The 15,340-nt window shown below is 37.3% G+C and overlaps 1 protein-coding gene across 2 annotated transcripts in view; it reads left to right on the forward strand.

Moving 5' to 3' along the window:
* SMAD4 (SMAD family member 4) overlaps positions 1 to 11,459 on the forward strand; it is a 53,020-nt gene extending 41,561 nt beyond the window's left edge. Inside the window, exons 11-13 of one of the 2 annotated variants that reach the window (XR_009690813.1) lie at positions 8,002 to 8,140; positions 8,680 to 8,792; positions 9,641 to 9,777. Coding sequence is in view for 1 of the 2 variants with exons in the window: in XM_061131080.1 (XP_060987063.1) it covers positions 8,002 to 8,140; positions 9,641 to 9,852 (351 nt within the window). In the remaining variant the exon portion in view is untranslated. Of the gene's footprint in view, positions 1 to 8,001; positions 8,141 to 8,679; positions 8,793 to 9,640 lie in introns of both variants that reach the window. The other variant, XM_061131080.1, reaches the window with a different exon arrangement.
* The last annotated feature ends 3,881 nt before the right edge of the window (positions 11,460 to 15,340 follow it).

The following is a 15,340-nucleotide window of genomic DNA, read 5'->3' on the forward strand; positions in this document are numbered from 1 at the left end:
CCACCTGACCTGCCTCTTGAGAAACCTGTATGCAGGTCAGGAAGCAACAGTTAGAACTGGACATGGAACAACAGACTGGTTCCAAATAGCAAAAGGAGTACATCAAGACTGTACATTGTCACCCTGCTTATTTAACTTCTATGCAGAATACATCATGAGAAACGCTGGGCTGGAAGAAGCACAAGCTGGAATCAAGATTGCTGGGAGAAATAGCAATAACCTCGGATATGCAGATGACACCACCCTTATGGCAGAGAGTGAAGAGGAACTGAAAAGCCTCTTGATGAAAGTGAAAGAGGGGAGTGAAAAAGTTGGCTTAAAGCTTAACATTCAGAAAACTAAGATCATGGCATCTGGTCCAATCACCTCATGGGAAATAGATGGGGAGACAGTAGAAACAGTGTCAGACTTTATTTTTTTGGGGCTCCAGAATCACTGCAGATGGTGACTGCAGCGATGAAATTAAAAGACGCCTACTCCTTGGAAGGAAAGTTATGACCAACCTAGATAGCATATTAAAAAGCAGAGACATTACTTTGCCAACAAAGGTCCATCTATTCAAGGCTATGGTTTTTCCAGTGGTCATGTATGGATGTAAGAGTTGGACTGTCAAGAAAGCTGAGCGCCGAAAAATTGATGTTTTTGAACTCTATGGTATTGGAGAAGACTCTTGAGAGTCCCTTGGACTGCAAGGAGATCCAACCAGTCCATCCTAAAGGAGATCAGTCGTGGGTATTCATTGGAAGGACTGATGCTGAAGCTGAAACTCCAATACTTTGGCCACCTCATGCTAAGAGTTGACTCATTGGAAAAGACCCTGATGCTGGGAGGGATTGGGGGCAGGAGGAGAAGGGGACGACAGAGGATGAGATGGTTGGATGGCATCACTGACTCGATGGGCATGAGTTTGAGTAAACTCCGGGAGTTGGCGATGGACAGGGAGGCCTGGCGTGCTGCGATTCATGGGGTCTCAAAGAGTCGGATACGACTGAGCGACTGAACTGAACTGACTGATGTTTTTGTCTTCCTGAATGTATACCTAGGAGTAGAAGTCCTGAATCAAAAGATAACTCTTATGTCTATCTACTTGAGGGACTGCCAGACTCATTTTCTAAATGGCAGTGCTATTTTACCTTTCCACCAATTCCAGCAATATACATGGAAGGCTTCAGTTTCTCTATATTCTCATCAACATTTGTTATTATCTGCCTTTTTTATTTTAGCCATCCTATTGGATGTGAAGTGGTATCTACCTCGTTGTGGTTTTGATTTGCATTTCTCCAGTGTCTGATAACATTGAACTTCTTTTTTGGCCATTTGTGTATCTTCTTTGGAGAATGTCTGTTCCCATCTTTTCCCATTTTTTAACTGGGTTTTTTAGTCTTTTTATTACTGTTATGAGAGTTCTTTGTATATTCTGGGTATCAGTCCTGTATCAGATACTTGATTTGCAGATTTTTTTTTTCATTCTTTGTCTCATCTTTCACTCTTTTCATAATGATTTGCAGCACAAAAGTTTTAAATTTTGTTGTAGTCTATTCTTTGGTTGCTTATGTTTTTGGTGTCATGTCTAAGAAACTGTTGCCTAATCCAAGATTTACACCTATGTTTTTTTCTAAGCATTTTATAGTTATAGGTCTTGCATTTAGGTCTGTGATCCGTTTTGAGTGCATATCTGTGTGTGCTGTGAGGAAAGGATGCCACTCTGTTCTTTGTCATGAGAACCAGTTGTTTGCATAACCATTTATTCAAAAGACTGTTTTTTTCCCTTACTGAATTATCTTGACACCCTTGTTGAAAATTCAGTTGACCTTAAATGGTAAAGATCTATTTCTGGGTCATCAGTTTATTTCATTGATCTACTGTCCTTGGGACAGTACTACCTTGTCTTGATTGCTGTAGCTTTGTAGGAAGTTTTAAAATTGGGGAGTGTTAGCCCTCCAGCTTTGTTATTTTTCAGGATTCTTTTGGCTGTTGCCAGCCCCTTGGATTTCCATGTGAATTTTATGATTGGTTTGGAAGATACTTATTTTTAATAGTTTTTCTAGCTTTTTAATGTGTTTGTACCTGTGTATCCATCTTGACCAGAAGTCTCTAGATTATGTGTACAATTAGAAGTCGATGGACAGAGGGCTACAGTGTTGAATATATACTTTGTATCAGACAGTAATTATGAACTTATCAGATATGAGGTAGTATTTAAAACATTTAGGCTTTTAAAATGTGGTATCTTGTATAATTTAATTTCTAGGATTGTCAAATAATGTAATATCTCTATTCTGATACAAATGGTCCTTGAGAAGCCCCCCAAATATGAGACTTGTCATCACTTGATAAACTACTATATTGTGGATAGATTTTTTTTTTTTTTTTTCGTGGATAGATTTTTATAGCAAACTCAGACTTTTGCCTTGAACAATAAATAAATTATCTTCTGGTACATTTTTGTGGAGTAAAAAAGAATCCCAATTTTGTTTTATCAACTAAGGTTTAAAATAATTATTTTTAATTTACTGTTTATTAAGTATATTATTTTTTAGAAGAGTCTTATTAGCCAGAAGGAGATTCACGTATATCCTAAATCTGGCCCTTGGTGTTTTCTTCACTTACTAATTTAGGGGGGCACCAGTAACCTAAAGGATCTGTATTTTAGTGTTTTAGATCGTCAGATAGACTTTTACCAGAGGTGACGTTACTGGGGTGAGTTGAGTGCATATATATGAACCCGTGGAAAGAGTGTCTTTATATAGGGGAATCCAGCCCAGCCCCAATCACACATATAAACATATTTTTCTCTTTTCAGTTAAAATGAGGAAAACATAGGTTTGGAGAGCCATTCTTTCATTGTATAAACTAAGAAGCTAGGACTAAATTGCATTGTTTTTTCTTCTATGATATTGGTTTTTTTCCTACTTCTCTCATGACGTAGCAGTCACCTTACATTTATGAACATTTGATGTAATGAAATGACATTTTACAAGCTTTAAATGGAGCAGATGTTTGAATTCTTTTTAAGTGTCATTGCTCTTTTGCTTTCAAAAGTAAGATCTGTTTGTGTTGCTTAAGCACTGGACACTCGGGTTAAGGCCTTTATTGAGATACAGAGATAGTTCACATACCATATAATTCTCCCATTGGAAGTGTACAGTACAGTGATTTTTAGTATATTCACAGAGCTGCAACCATCACCACAGTCAGTTTTAGAACATTTTCATTACTCTAGAAAGAAATCTTGCACCCGTTATGTGCTACCTCCCAACCCGCTGTACCCTCCAGCCCTAGCCAGCTACTAATCTACTTTTTCTCTCTATGGATTTGCCTACTCAGAACAGTTTTTGTAAATGGAATCATCCAATGTGGTCTTCTGTGACTTCTTTCACTAAGCCTAATGTTTTCAAGCTTCATTCATGTAGCATGTATCTGTACTTCATTCTTTTTAGGGCTAAATAACATTGCATTTTGCATTGCAAAATGTTTATTGCATTTTGTTTATCCGTTCATCAGTTGATGGACGTATGAGTTTTGGCTGTATTATGAATATACCACTATGAACATTCATGTACAGATTTTTTTGTGAATGTACATCTCCATTTCTCTTACAGATACCAAGGAGTGGAATTTCTGGATCATAAAGTAACTCTATGTGTAACCTTTTAAGAGACTGCCAAACTGTTTTCCAAAGTGGCTGTACCATTTTATATTTCCAGCAGCAGTGTATGAAGTTTCTGATTTCTTTACAGTCTCATGAATACTTACTATTATCTGTCTTTTCCATGTTAGCCTTCCTAAGGTCATGTGACATGGTATCTCATTTATGGTAGGTTTAGATTTGCATTCTCTGACGCTGAGTCAGGTTTGTTGTTGCACATATATATATGTAAGGGACAGGAGGCAGACAGTGCTTCTAAATCACAACTGGACTAGGTTAAAGTTATTATGATCCACTTAAATTTATTCCCAGTCACTAGATATCATGACTCTTACATCCCCAGGTCAGATAACTTAGCAAATCTTTAGTGCAGTCTTCTGTTCAGATGCCCAATGTATCACCAACACAGGGACCTGTTTGTCTTCCTGGATTACTGTTTCTTGGTGTTGATATAAACAGTACACTATAATTGAGCCTTATGAGAAAAGAATGTCAAAATTTGATTCCTGGTTAAAAGAGAATATCCTGAAGGTGTTGACAGTGATCTTTATAAGACACCTTTGTTAAGTAATGGGTTTGTAATAAACTTAGATGAGAGTAAGGAAATATGTTTAAACAGATGAAATCAGAAGTAAATTGTTGAGTAGCCCAGGGGTGGAGATCAGGAATATCTTGGGTCTGAGCCAAAAAGAATATTTAAAACCTTTGGTTACTTTGAATTGTCTTTATCAACAATTCAGATTCTGAAAGGAACACGTTTCCTTTTCAGTGAAAGCCTTAATTTTACCATCCAGTATAATAGATGAAACCTGTTATGGTGTAGACAGCGCACAGTGAGGAGGCAGCCTGGGTTTCAGTTTAGCAGTGTAGTCAATAGTTTCGTCTTTTGGTGTGAATGCTATAATTACATAAATAACCCATGTGGAAAGGAGATTTGCTGAGGTGCTTAATGAATCATTTTTACTACATCTGTAGGTAAGAGTCACAGTGTTTTAAAATTTCATCTTTGTGGTTAACTGGAATATGTGCTCCGGGTGTTAGCATAGATTTTAAGACCATCATAATTATGATTGTTTATAACATATTGTAAAGAACCTATGTGTGAAGATCTCTTGGTTAATTTTAATTACTCTTGGTGGAGGTGGGGGTATGTTGAGAACGTATCTGAACCCAGGAAATTATAAGTAAGTTGTATTCCCTCCTCCCAAGTGATATAAGATTATATATGGGCCATACTAGGTTAATGATGGTTAAAAAATTTTTTTGTAAGTGGTTGTACTTAACCCAAATGTAAAACATAAAACTCCTAGAGGATAATATAGGAGAAAATATACATGACCTGGGGTATGGCAATGACTTTTTAGATAAAACATCAAAGGCAGAATCCATGCAAGAAACAGTTGAGAGACTAGATTTCATTAAGATTTAAACTGTCTGCTCCATGAAAGACAGTGTCAAGAGAATGAGAAGATTAGCCTCGGACTGGGAGAATATATTTGCAAAAGACACATCTGATAAAGGACCGTTACCAAAAATATAGAAAATACTTAAACTCAACAATGAGAAAACAAACAACCTAATTAAAAAAGGGGCAAAAGGCCCTGCTTCAGGGAAAAGGATATATTGATAGCAAGTAAGCATATGAATAGATGTTCAGCTTCATATGCCATTATGGAATTGTGAATTAAAACAGCACTGGGACACCACTGCATACTTGGAGAATGGCCAAAATCCAGAACACTGACAAAACCAGGTGCTGGCCAGGATGTGGAGCGGCAGACGCTGTCTTTCGTTACTGGTGGAAACTCAAAGGGGTGCGGCCACTTTGGAAGACAGTTTGGTAGTTTCTTACATTGCCAAACATAGTCTAAGCGTATGATCCATCAGTCAGCACTCCTTAATATTTACCCAAATGATTTGAAAGCTTATGTCCACAGGAAAACCTGCACCTGGATGTTTATAGCAGCTTCACTCACAACTGCCGAAAACTTAGCAACCAACACATCCTACATCCACAGAGTGGAATATTACTCAGCACTGAAAAGTGAGCTATTAAGTCATGAAAAGACACTAAGCAACCTTAAGTGCATATTACTAAGTGGAAGAAGCCAATCTGAAAAGGCTACATACATACTGTATGATTCTAACTGACATTCTGAAAGAGGTAAAACTATGGAGACAGTGAGAAGATGAATTGTTTCTAGGCATAGAGAGGAGGGAAAAAATGCATAGACAGGGCTCAGAGGATTTTTAGGGCAACAAAAATACTGCATCACTATGGTGTGTGTGTGTGTGCGCTCCAAGGGATCTTCCTGACCCAAGGTTCAAGCCCGAGTCTCCTGCATTGCAAACAGCTTCGTTACCATCTGAGCCGCCAGGGAAGCCTACATATCATTATACATTTGTCTAAACCCATAGAATCATAAAACCAAGAGTGAGACCTAATGTAAACTGACTTTTGGTGATAATCTTGTCAGTGTAGGCTCATTGATGACAGGTGTGCCTCTGTGGTGTGGGATGTGGCAGTGGGAGAGGCTGTACTTAAGTAGAAATAGAAAACTCTTTACTTTTTTGCTTAATTATATCATGAACCTAAAACTGCTCTAAAAGAAAGTTTGTCAATTTCCTTCTTTAAAAAAAAAGTCATTGTGGAGCTAATTGGCTTTTCAGATATTTGCATCCGTATTGTGTGCTGTGCTGGGTAAGGCATTCTATAAGAGGTCAGAGCACAGTGGAAAAGTTCAGAATCTAATGGACTCTTGAAAAAACAGCAGTTTTTCTGGGCGCTGTGGGATTTCTGATTTCCAGACCTGACTCTGTCATGCTTCCTGTCCCTTTTAGGACTAGTAGCTTGGTCAGGTAATGAATACATTCCTATTTGACAAACTTCGATCCAGAGACTGAGATAGTCTTTTAAGTTTTGTCCATTGTTGATGCTAGAAGATAGGCACTGAGTAGAAAAATGAGTAAATAGGAATTTGGTTTGCTATTTGGAGAGGATTCTCTTGTTTATTATTGTTGTATGCTCTATGGTTCATGTAAAGACAGTGACTAAAGACAATCAGAATTTTTTCAGGAATCTGAAAATTACTGGCTTGGGTTTCAAACCTGTTCTTCATCTGATAAAGTTCTATGTTACACATTCTTCGATTTCTTTTATTGTCAAAGATAATTATGCTCACTCATATTTGGGTTTTGTGCATACTTGGATTGTTTTAAATTGTACTTTACTTTTGTTGAAGGAGTATAGTCACATGGTTCAGAAATTAAAATGCTGTTAAAATGCGCATTGAGCAGTCTTGCTTCTACTCTTGTCCTTGTCTTCCTTTCCTACAACTCACTTCTCAAGGTGACCACTCTACCTGTGTAACCTTCCAGTGCTTTAAAAAATGCCAGCCCTGGGCATGGTTGGTAAAGAGCGTTGAAATTACCATAAGCTCCTTAACTCATCCTGCAAGGTTGGTGGCTACCTGGGAGACCAAAAACAAAATAAAAAATAATAACGTTTATTGAGAGCTTACTGTATACTATGCCAGGTTTACAATAATATGAAAAAGCATGCACACTTAACATTCCCATTTTATAGATAAGAAAGTTGAGGCTTCAGAAAGGTTAAGAAATTTAACCCACATAAGTAGCAGATATCAATGATGGGATTCAAAGCTAAGCAATTTTTAAAAAATCATGAGCATTTTAAAAATTAATGAGGAATTAGTTAATGGAATCCCATATATCCATCACTGAGATTCAGTATTGTTAAGATTTTACATTTACGTGATCAGTTCTTTTTCCTTTGTTTCTATAGTTTTTTAAAACACGTCCTAAATATCGTGTTAGATTGCTTCTGTGCATCTCTGAGATATGCTGTTGTCTTCTTATGTAGTAACAATGCCTTTTATGCATTCCTCCAAATAGAATGATAAAAGAAGCTGGCCATATGACCTAGGCCGTCAATTCAACCTACAGAAAACTCTTCATTTAGTTATGAAAGGGTGGGATGATTTCTTTTTCTTTTTTTTTTTTTTCGGGATGATTTCTTAACTTCGTTTTACACCGTGGTATGGTTTTTCACAAAGGCAGTAATGGCTGACCCACACTGAACTCAGATAAAGGATACAGAGGCCCGTGGCAACCAAAACTGTCCTCTAATAGTGAGCTGTGCCTCTTTGTTGAGCTTCATTCAAACTAGCTTTCCTAAGAAATTACCATCTACATAAAAAAATTAAACAGTTAATTCTTTAATCCTGAGAGCTAAATCAAGCTGTGAGTTTTAAATAGATTGTGCATTGGTTTTTGATATATGGAATGTTTCTGCTGGACTCATGGCATGAAACTTATTATTTTTTTTTAAGGTCTTTGATTTGCGTCAGTGTCATCGTCAGATGCAGCAGCAGGCAGCCACGGCACAAGCTGCAGCAGCTGCCCAGGCAGCCGCCGTGGCAGGAAACATCCCGGGCCCAGGGTCAGTAGGTGGAATAGCCCCAGCCATCAGTAAGTATGCTTTTGATTTTTTTTTTTTCAAGTGTAGTAGATGGTGCTTTATCTTGATTGACTCAGTTAATTAGTTACTTTAACCAGTAATAGAAAGTGAAGTTCTTTTTACTGGGATAATAACATTTTTGAATTTGTACCAAAAAAAAAACCTAAAAAACTGTTCGTCTATAATAGTTGCCCTTTGTTTACAGCCCTGTGTTCATTCTTTTTGTATCAAAAAAGGGACTGTGGGATAAAGAAGAAAGGGGGTTGTTATTATATTGATCAGTCTCCCCTATTTTTGTTGATGCTTTTAATTCTTGCCTCACCAGCCAGGGTGGGTTGTAATCACCGATGTGCTTTGCTTTATTCTAGAAGGAAAGCATATTTCAATTTCAGAATTAGACATCTCTCCAACTTTTTTTAAAAGTATACTCAGCATGGAGAGAAAACTAAGTGAGGGTGGTATTTTGATAACTTGTAGACTTTTTTTTAATTTTAGGGTAAAATTGAACTGTGTGCCAGGTTTCACACTGATGGGGAATTTTTTACTGCAGAGTTAAACTCCTGACTATAGACTTTTATGATGGAAACACGTGGCACCCATCTTCCACGTCTGAAGGCATAACTAGTGATTCATTCAACCCCTGTTCTTAACCTCTTCAGTGTGGTAAGCAAATCACACTGGCTAAGAAAACTGCAGTGGCCCTGCAGGTTTCTCTACAGTACATGCAAATTCCTCCCATTAGTTTCATTGTAATATTGATGAATGCAGATTGACTATATGGCTGTATGTTCTGACTGGAGAATTAGATGCAGAGTCTCCATTGTGACTTATGCTCAGGAGTTTACAATTTTGAGGTAGATAAGGCATACTCATTTATAGAATTTGATTTTTTTAAAAAAATTTGGGCATCTAAACAATTAATTTGCTAGTTTTGATGTTACAAATATGCTTTTACTGAAGAATCCAGAGCTGTTACTAAATTTCTCCTTCTCATCTACTGCCCCCCATTGAGTAATTATATACTATCTCTGTTACATTGTGAAACTGAGAGACAGACATCATCTGGGTCATTCAAGAAATCTTAGTGGAACCAGGACTATTTTCTGTCTCATTGTTAGTCATGTCTTACCCTGAACTAGACAGTTTAGACAGAGAATAAGTTCTTAGAACCAGCGTGTAGACATGCACTGCCTCTTAAAAACAAGTTGTTTCTTATCCCTTCACCTCCACTTCTAAAGAGAAAAAGCAGATGGGGTGTTGGTGGATTGTGGTAATTTATAATTAATGGTAGCTAGAAGACCCACGTGGAATATACATTGTCTTAACCAAGAGTTTTCAGTCCCTGTTGACAAAAGTATAGATCTATACTTACTTTTTGGCACTTTGACAGAGAAGTCTTGTGCTGGGGAGAATGCAGTAAAGAAAGCTGGTCACCTTGTTAATGTAAGATTTAGGGGGGATGGGAAGGGGTCAGCCTGTCCTGCTGACGTCTTCCAAATCTTTTCTGTTAGGTTTGTCGGCTGCTGCCGGAATCGGTGTGGATGACCTCCGTCGTTTATGCATACTCAGGATGAGTTTTGTGAAAGGCTGGGGACCTGATTACCCAAGACAGAGCATCAAGGAAACACCTTGTTGGATTGAGATTCACTTACACCGGGCCCTCCAGCTCCTTGATGAAGTCCTTCACACCATGCCTATTGCCGACCCACAGCCTTTAGACTGAGGTCTTTTAACTTACTGTTGGGGCCCTTACCATTATCAGGATGGTGGACTATAAGATGCAATCCTGTTTATAATCTGAAGATATATTTCACTTTTGTTCTGCTTTATCTTTTCATAAAGGGTTGGAAAATGTGTTTGCTGCCTTGCTCCTAGCAGACAGAAACTGGATTAAAACAATTTTCTTTTTCCTACTTAGAACTTTTCAGGCATGGCTCAGAGCTTGAAGATTGGGACAAATACATTCTTATTAAATCTTCACCAGTTATGTTTGAAGGAATCATTCCAATGCTGGAAAATTTAGCCCTTTAAAATGTTTTAGAGCCTTTTATATGCAGAACATCAATATATGTGTTATTCTACAGAATAAATTTAATATTGCTCATTTTAAAGGCAGAGAAGTTCTCAAAGTTAATTCACCTATGTTATCTTGTGTGTGAGTTGTTGTTGTTGAACATACTTTACTCCAAAATATTGTGCCATGTGGGTGAGTTAATTTTACCAAGAGCAACTTTACTCTGTGTTTAAAAAAGATAGTAGTGTATTATAACCTTTTATCCAAAATATTTTTTTCAAGTTAAACTAGTGAAGATGATTTTAACTCAGATTGTCTTGCGACTTCAATTTTTCTTTTGCCAAGGCAAAACACTAATCTGTGTATATTGAGAATTCCTTAAAATGACCAGACAAACGAGTGTCATTCAAAGTTACATTTGTTGTTTTTGTTGGATGCTATTTATCAGTAGATACACTTTGCCCTGTTAAACAGCAGGTGTATTCTGTATTTCTAGGCACGGGGTTGGTTACTAAGGAGCCTAGAAGAGGAATTTCTTTCCTTCCTTAACATAGGGAAAGATTTTATATTTTTAAAAACACTAAAAGCAGTGTCACTCCATCTAATACCTTACCATTCTGCACAGGTGGCAATGCTAAAAAATAATGAGTATTTTGGAAACCGCTAAATTCTTTTTGTCAAGTACTGTGCAGAATAATAGAAACATTACCATTCATTGATAGGTAGTTTGGATATTTTTGTACTTGATTTGATGTGTGACTTTTTTTTTCATATACTGTTTAAATCATGTATGTTATGACATTGTTTAAAATTCAGTTTTTGTATCTTGGGGCAAGACTGCAAACTTTTTTATACCTTTTGGTTATTCTAAGCCCTTTGCCATCAATGATCATATCAAATTGGCAGTGACTTTGTATAGAGAATTTAAGTAGAAAAGTTGCAAATGTATTGACTGTACCACAGACACAATATGTATGCTTTTTACTTAGCTAGTAGCATAAATAAAACTGAATCTCAACATGCAAAGTTGAATTCTAGGTTTGATTTTTAACTTTTTTTTTCTTTTGCACTTTTGAGTCCAACCTTAGTGGTGAGACACCTTCTACTAAATGACAGGCAACAGCTAGTACTATTGGGCAGCTTTGGTTTTCTTCTCCCACTCCACTAGGACTCCCCATGGACGTTACGTATCAAGTGTAGGGTTGGTTATTTCTTTCACTTTTATTTTACTGTAGCAAAGCTAGGCCTGATTGCCTATAAGATAAATAGGTTGTCTGCAGGATAAATAGTGTGAAATAAAATCAAAGATTATCTTTCAGGTGTTTCTGCTTTTTTCAAAATGGAGGGCCTTAGTGTAATAAGATTATTTCAGGTGTGTTACAGGTTTGAGACATGAGAAATACTTACGCATGATAATCATCCTTATATCAACTTAAATCAACAAGTCTTCTACTTCCTTGCTTAGGTCTTCTTAATAAGACCATCCTAGAAACCACTGAGTTTGCTTATTTCTGTGCTTTAAACATATCTTAATCCAAGCTACATGTCTTTCGTTTTTTAAAATAACATTTCTACCAACTCATTTATACTCTTGAGTTCTTACAAACACTTCTGTTAAAGACCTAATTCTAACCTGTAAAAATGTGGTGATTTTATGCTTTATTGGCAAATTTTCTAAAAAGGTATCTTCATTCTCTAGGAATTTTTGACTTTAGGTCTGTTGTACTGTGAATGAAGAGTAGGAGTGAGAGGAGAGTTTTAGAGTAACAGATTTTAAAAACTGAGTTTATTTGATTAGAACTATAAGCATGCTATGATATAATACATTGCCCCTTTTTCTGCTTTAAAGAAAGTTTACGTGTTTAATCATCTGGGGGAAGTATTGTGGAAAATATTTGCTAAGTAGTCTATCTTTGAGTCCAGGCCACCCACCTTGGTTGCTTTTTGCAAAGAGCCATAAAAATACTACAAGTACATAGAAGTACTTCTAGTTATTAATTGCTTTATATATGTGCCTAGGTTCAGTCACATGCTTTTGAGAAAACATTTAGTATATTATAATCAGTTATTTCTGAGGGTCTTAGTTGTTGAACAGTATTTACATTTCTTAGAGGTAGTCATCTTTGATGAGCAAGACTAAAAAAACCACTAGGTTTAAATTTTATGACTATTTTAAGAGTAGGAGAGTTTCCACATTTCTTGGAATCTGACTGTTAGGAGGATAGGGTTCTGGGTGGGTTTTCTCTAGCTAGCTCATCTCTTGGAAATGCTCAGAATGTTGAATTTCGGTGAAAACTGAGCAAGAGTTGAACCAGGTACGTACCTTTATGATCCAGTGTGAGGCCTCTCCACTTCCCTCTAGTGCCTTTCAGCACATTGTCAAAGGGAATCCTTAAATCCAAAATGGTGTTGTTGCCTTTAATTTCCAGGGGGTAGGTTCTTCTGTGGGATATAGTCTTATCTCATTTTTTATAGTATACTACTCCTGTTATACAAAGATAATGATAATAAATCACTGCCATATAACCTTGTTTTTCTAGAAGCATGGCTCATTTGTATTGACCTAACCACTAAATAGGTTGCCTATCCCATTCCTCTTGTAAACATTGTAGGTTTACAGTTTAGGTGATCTGGCTTAAGGAGAACCATACTCAAAATAACCAGATAAACTGAACACATATCAGTTGTGTTGCACTTCAAAGTCAGAAATCCGCTTTCATGAGGAAGGGTGTAGTGTAAAGAAGGAGTATTTGTGATAGAACATTTGACGGCAGAATAAAATGTCCTGTCTTCCAGATGATAAATATTTTAAAAGCTTAATTGCAGTTGTCTTCTTGACCATGCCCACCTAAAGAAGGGGAATTTTACATTTTTCCCATTTTCTCCTTAAGTATCTGTGGAGGTTAAAGAATATATGGTGAAGTATTTCTGTTCTTGATTTGGTGGTAGCTAGTTAATAGTTACTCACTAGTGATTATACAAAATCAAATTAGTTCTGAACCTTTTTGAGAGCCTCTTGGAAGGAACAGTGTTATTCTGAGTAAGGCAGAATCCTTTTTGTTGATACTTTCTAAAGGTTGTTTGCACCATCACTGAGTCATTTTACTGGCATTGTATTTAATGACAACAGATTGGGAAAATGGAGTGTTTTAAGTTACTGGGGTAAATGAGTATATGAAAGTAATTACCTGTAAAGTCAGTTAACAACTCCTATGGATGGGCTTGGCTAAGACTTGCAGATGGAAGAAATGCTTTTTTTCCTTCCTAAAGGCAGGACCCCTCTTGTTGCAGATAGCTACCTATAAAATAATCGCCTAAGCCCTCCTTTGCAAGATGATAGAAAATGGGATATGAGAGCCTTGTGTGCAACCTTTCCATTTTTTTCCTCGGACAATTAGATAATTTCGTTTCTCCTAAGATATATTAGGAAGGACGTACAAAGCTAGTGACCTTATTCATAGCATCCTCAGGCCCAGCCTTGTCCCTAAGCACTTGCCCCAGTGTTGCTAGAGTGTTTATCTTACTCTTCTGCTGTCACCACAGAATGGGAATTTTTGCATAATCCAAATTTACCTTATTTAAGCAGTAAAACTTTTTACTGTGCTCATTTTCTGGTGTGGAGTTATTTGATATGTGTATCCGAGAACATATTGGATACGGTGTTTCTCTTGTGCCTCCTGGCTTGTAGACTTCAGGGGCTGCTAAGACATGTGGGACAGTTTTACCTTCACTAAATGGTCACAGGCTGCTATGGTTTGGAATGTTTGGTTTTGTTATACACAGACCCCTTCCTTCCCCCCACCCCCGTTAATGACAGCAGCTGCTTCCTGTGTGTTGTCAGTATACCTCCCCTTTCTTCCTTCTCCCCTTTCTGATTGATTTTCCTGACTGCTTAGGCAAGAAAACCGGATAACCATACTTATTAGAACTTTCTTTAAAACATGGGCAAACTGGGACAGGACCCAAGAAACTTTCCTGTAAAGTATTGAAAAGGACTTTAGGGCTTTGGCATTTGATATCAGTTTGACTGCTGAGTGTGCTTCCTGATCCTTGCTGAGTTTCAGGTAGTTGAGAATAGAGAGAAGTGAGTCATATTCATATTTTTTTTCCCCCTTGAAAGGTTTTGTTGCTTCCACTTGAGTGCTGCTCAAAACAAAAACTGGGGTTACAAGTGTTGGTTGGTTACAAAATGAGCATCAATAGTCAAAGGCAGCATCACTGCCTAGAGGACACCAGCAAAAAGAGAACACAGCAAAAAAATGAAAGCTTGGAAAATGAGAGGGTTATTTTTGTTTCGTTTTGGTGTCCCTTTTTGAGTCCTATCTTCTGGCTTTCCTCCTCACAGATATTTTTGACCTTTAGGTGCCTTTATGAGAATTGAGGGTCTGATGACCTGCCCCAAGGAGTAGCTAAAGTGATTGCTGATGTTTTCAGGGATTTTAACATCAGCCTTGAATGAGTGAATGAACCTTTTTTCTTCCCCTTCCATCATTTTTTTTTTTTTTTTTTTTAATGTAGGAAGAACTAAGGAGAAAACTGGTGAAGACAATCATTTCTCTCTACTGATGTGGATAATTTTCAGTTAATCTCAGATGCTTTCTCAAATAGGTCTCAGAACCAGTGTTCTTGCTCAGCCTGAAACGAGTGGCTCTGGGCTGGGGCCAGAAGCTGCACCCTCTAGTTTGCGCTCTGCTGCTAGAACTTGATGTATATGACCTTGGGCAAGTCATTTCCCTTCTTTGGGCCTCAGTTGCCTCATCTGTAAAATGAGGGAGTTGGACTAGATGAGTTCTTCCAGCTCTGAAGTTTAAGTGACCTTGCTTACCTTGCAGCAGTTTGGGAGTTCTTCCTTACTTTGGTCTGCTGTTTGAGGGGGCTTTTTACTTATTTCCATGTTATTCAAATGAGACTAGGCTTGATATTTTATTACTGTTCTGTGGACAAGAAGTTACATAATATGTCCTTAAGACTTAAATTCAACCAAAGGCCTAGCACCACCTTGGGGGCTGCAATAAATACTTAATAATAATAATAAGAGGGAGAAAAGCCTTCATTTTATTTTCCCATCATCTGTTCTCATGGTGTATTAAGGCTTCTTTTGAGTCATAATATTTTTACCTTTTGGGTATGTGTGTGACACCATCTTCTTAAGTGCTGTGTGCTGGTAAAATTTTTTAAAACTAGAATGGGTTGAAAA

Source organism: Dama dama, chromosome 27, assembly GCF_033118175.1.
Source record: "Dama dama isolate Ldn47 chromosome 27, ASM3311817v1, whole genome shotgun sequence".
In the NCBI taxonomy this organism is placed as follows: Eukaryota; Metazoa; Chordata; class Mammalia; order Artiodactyla; family Cervidae; genus Dama; species Dama dama.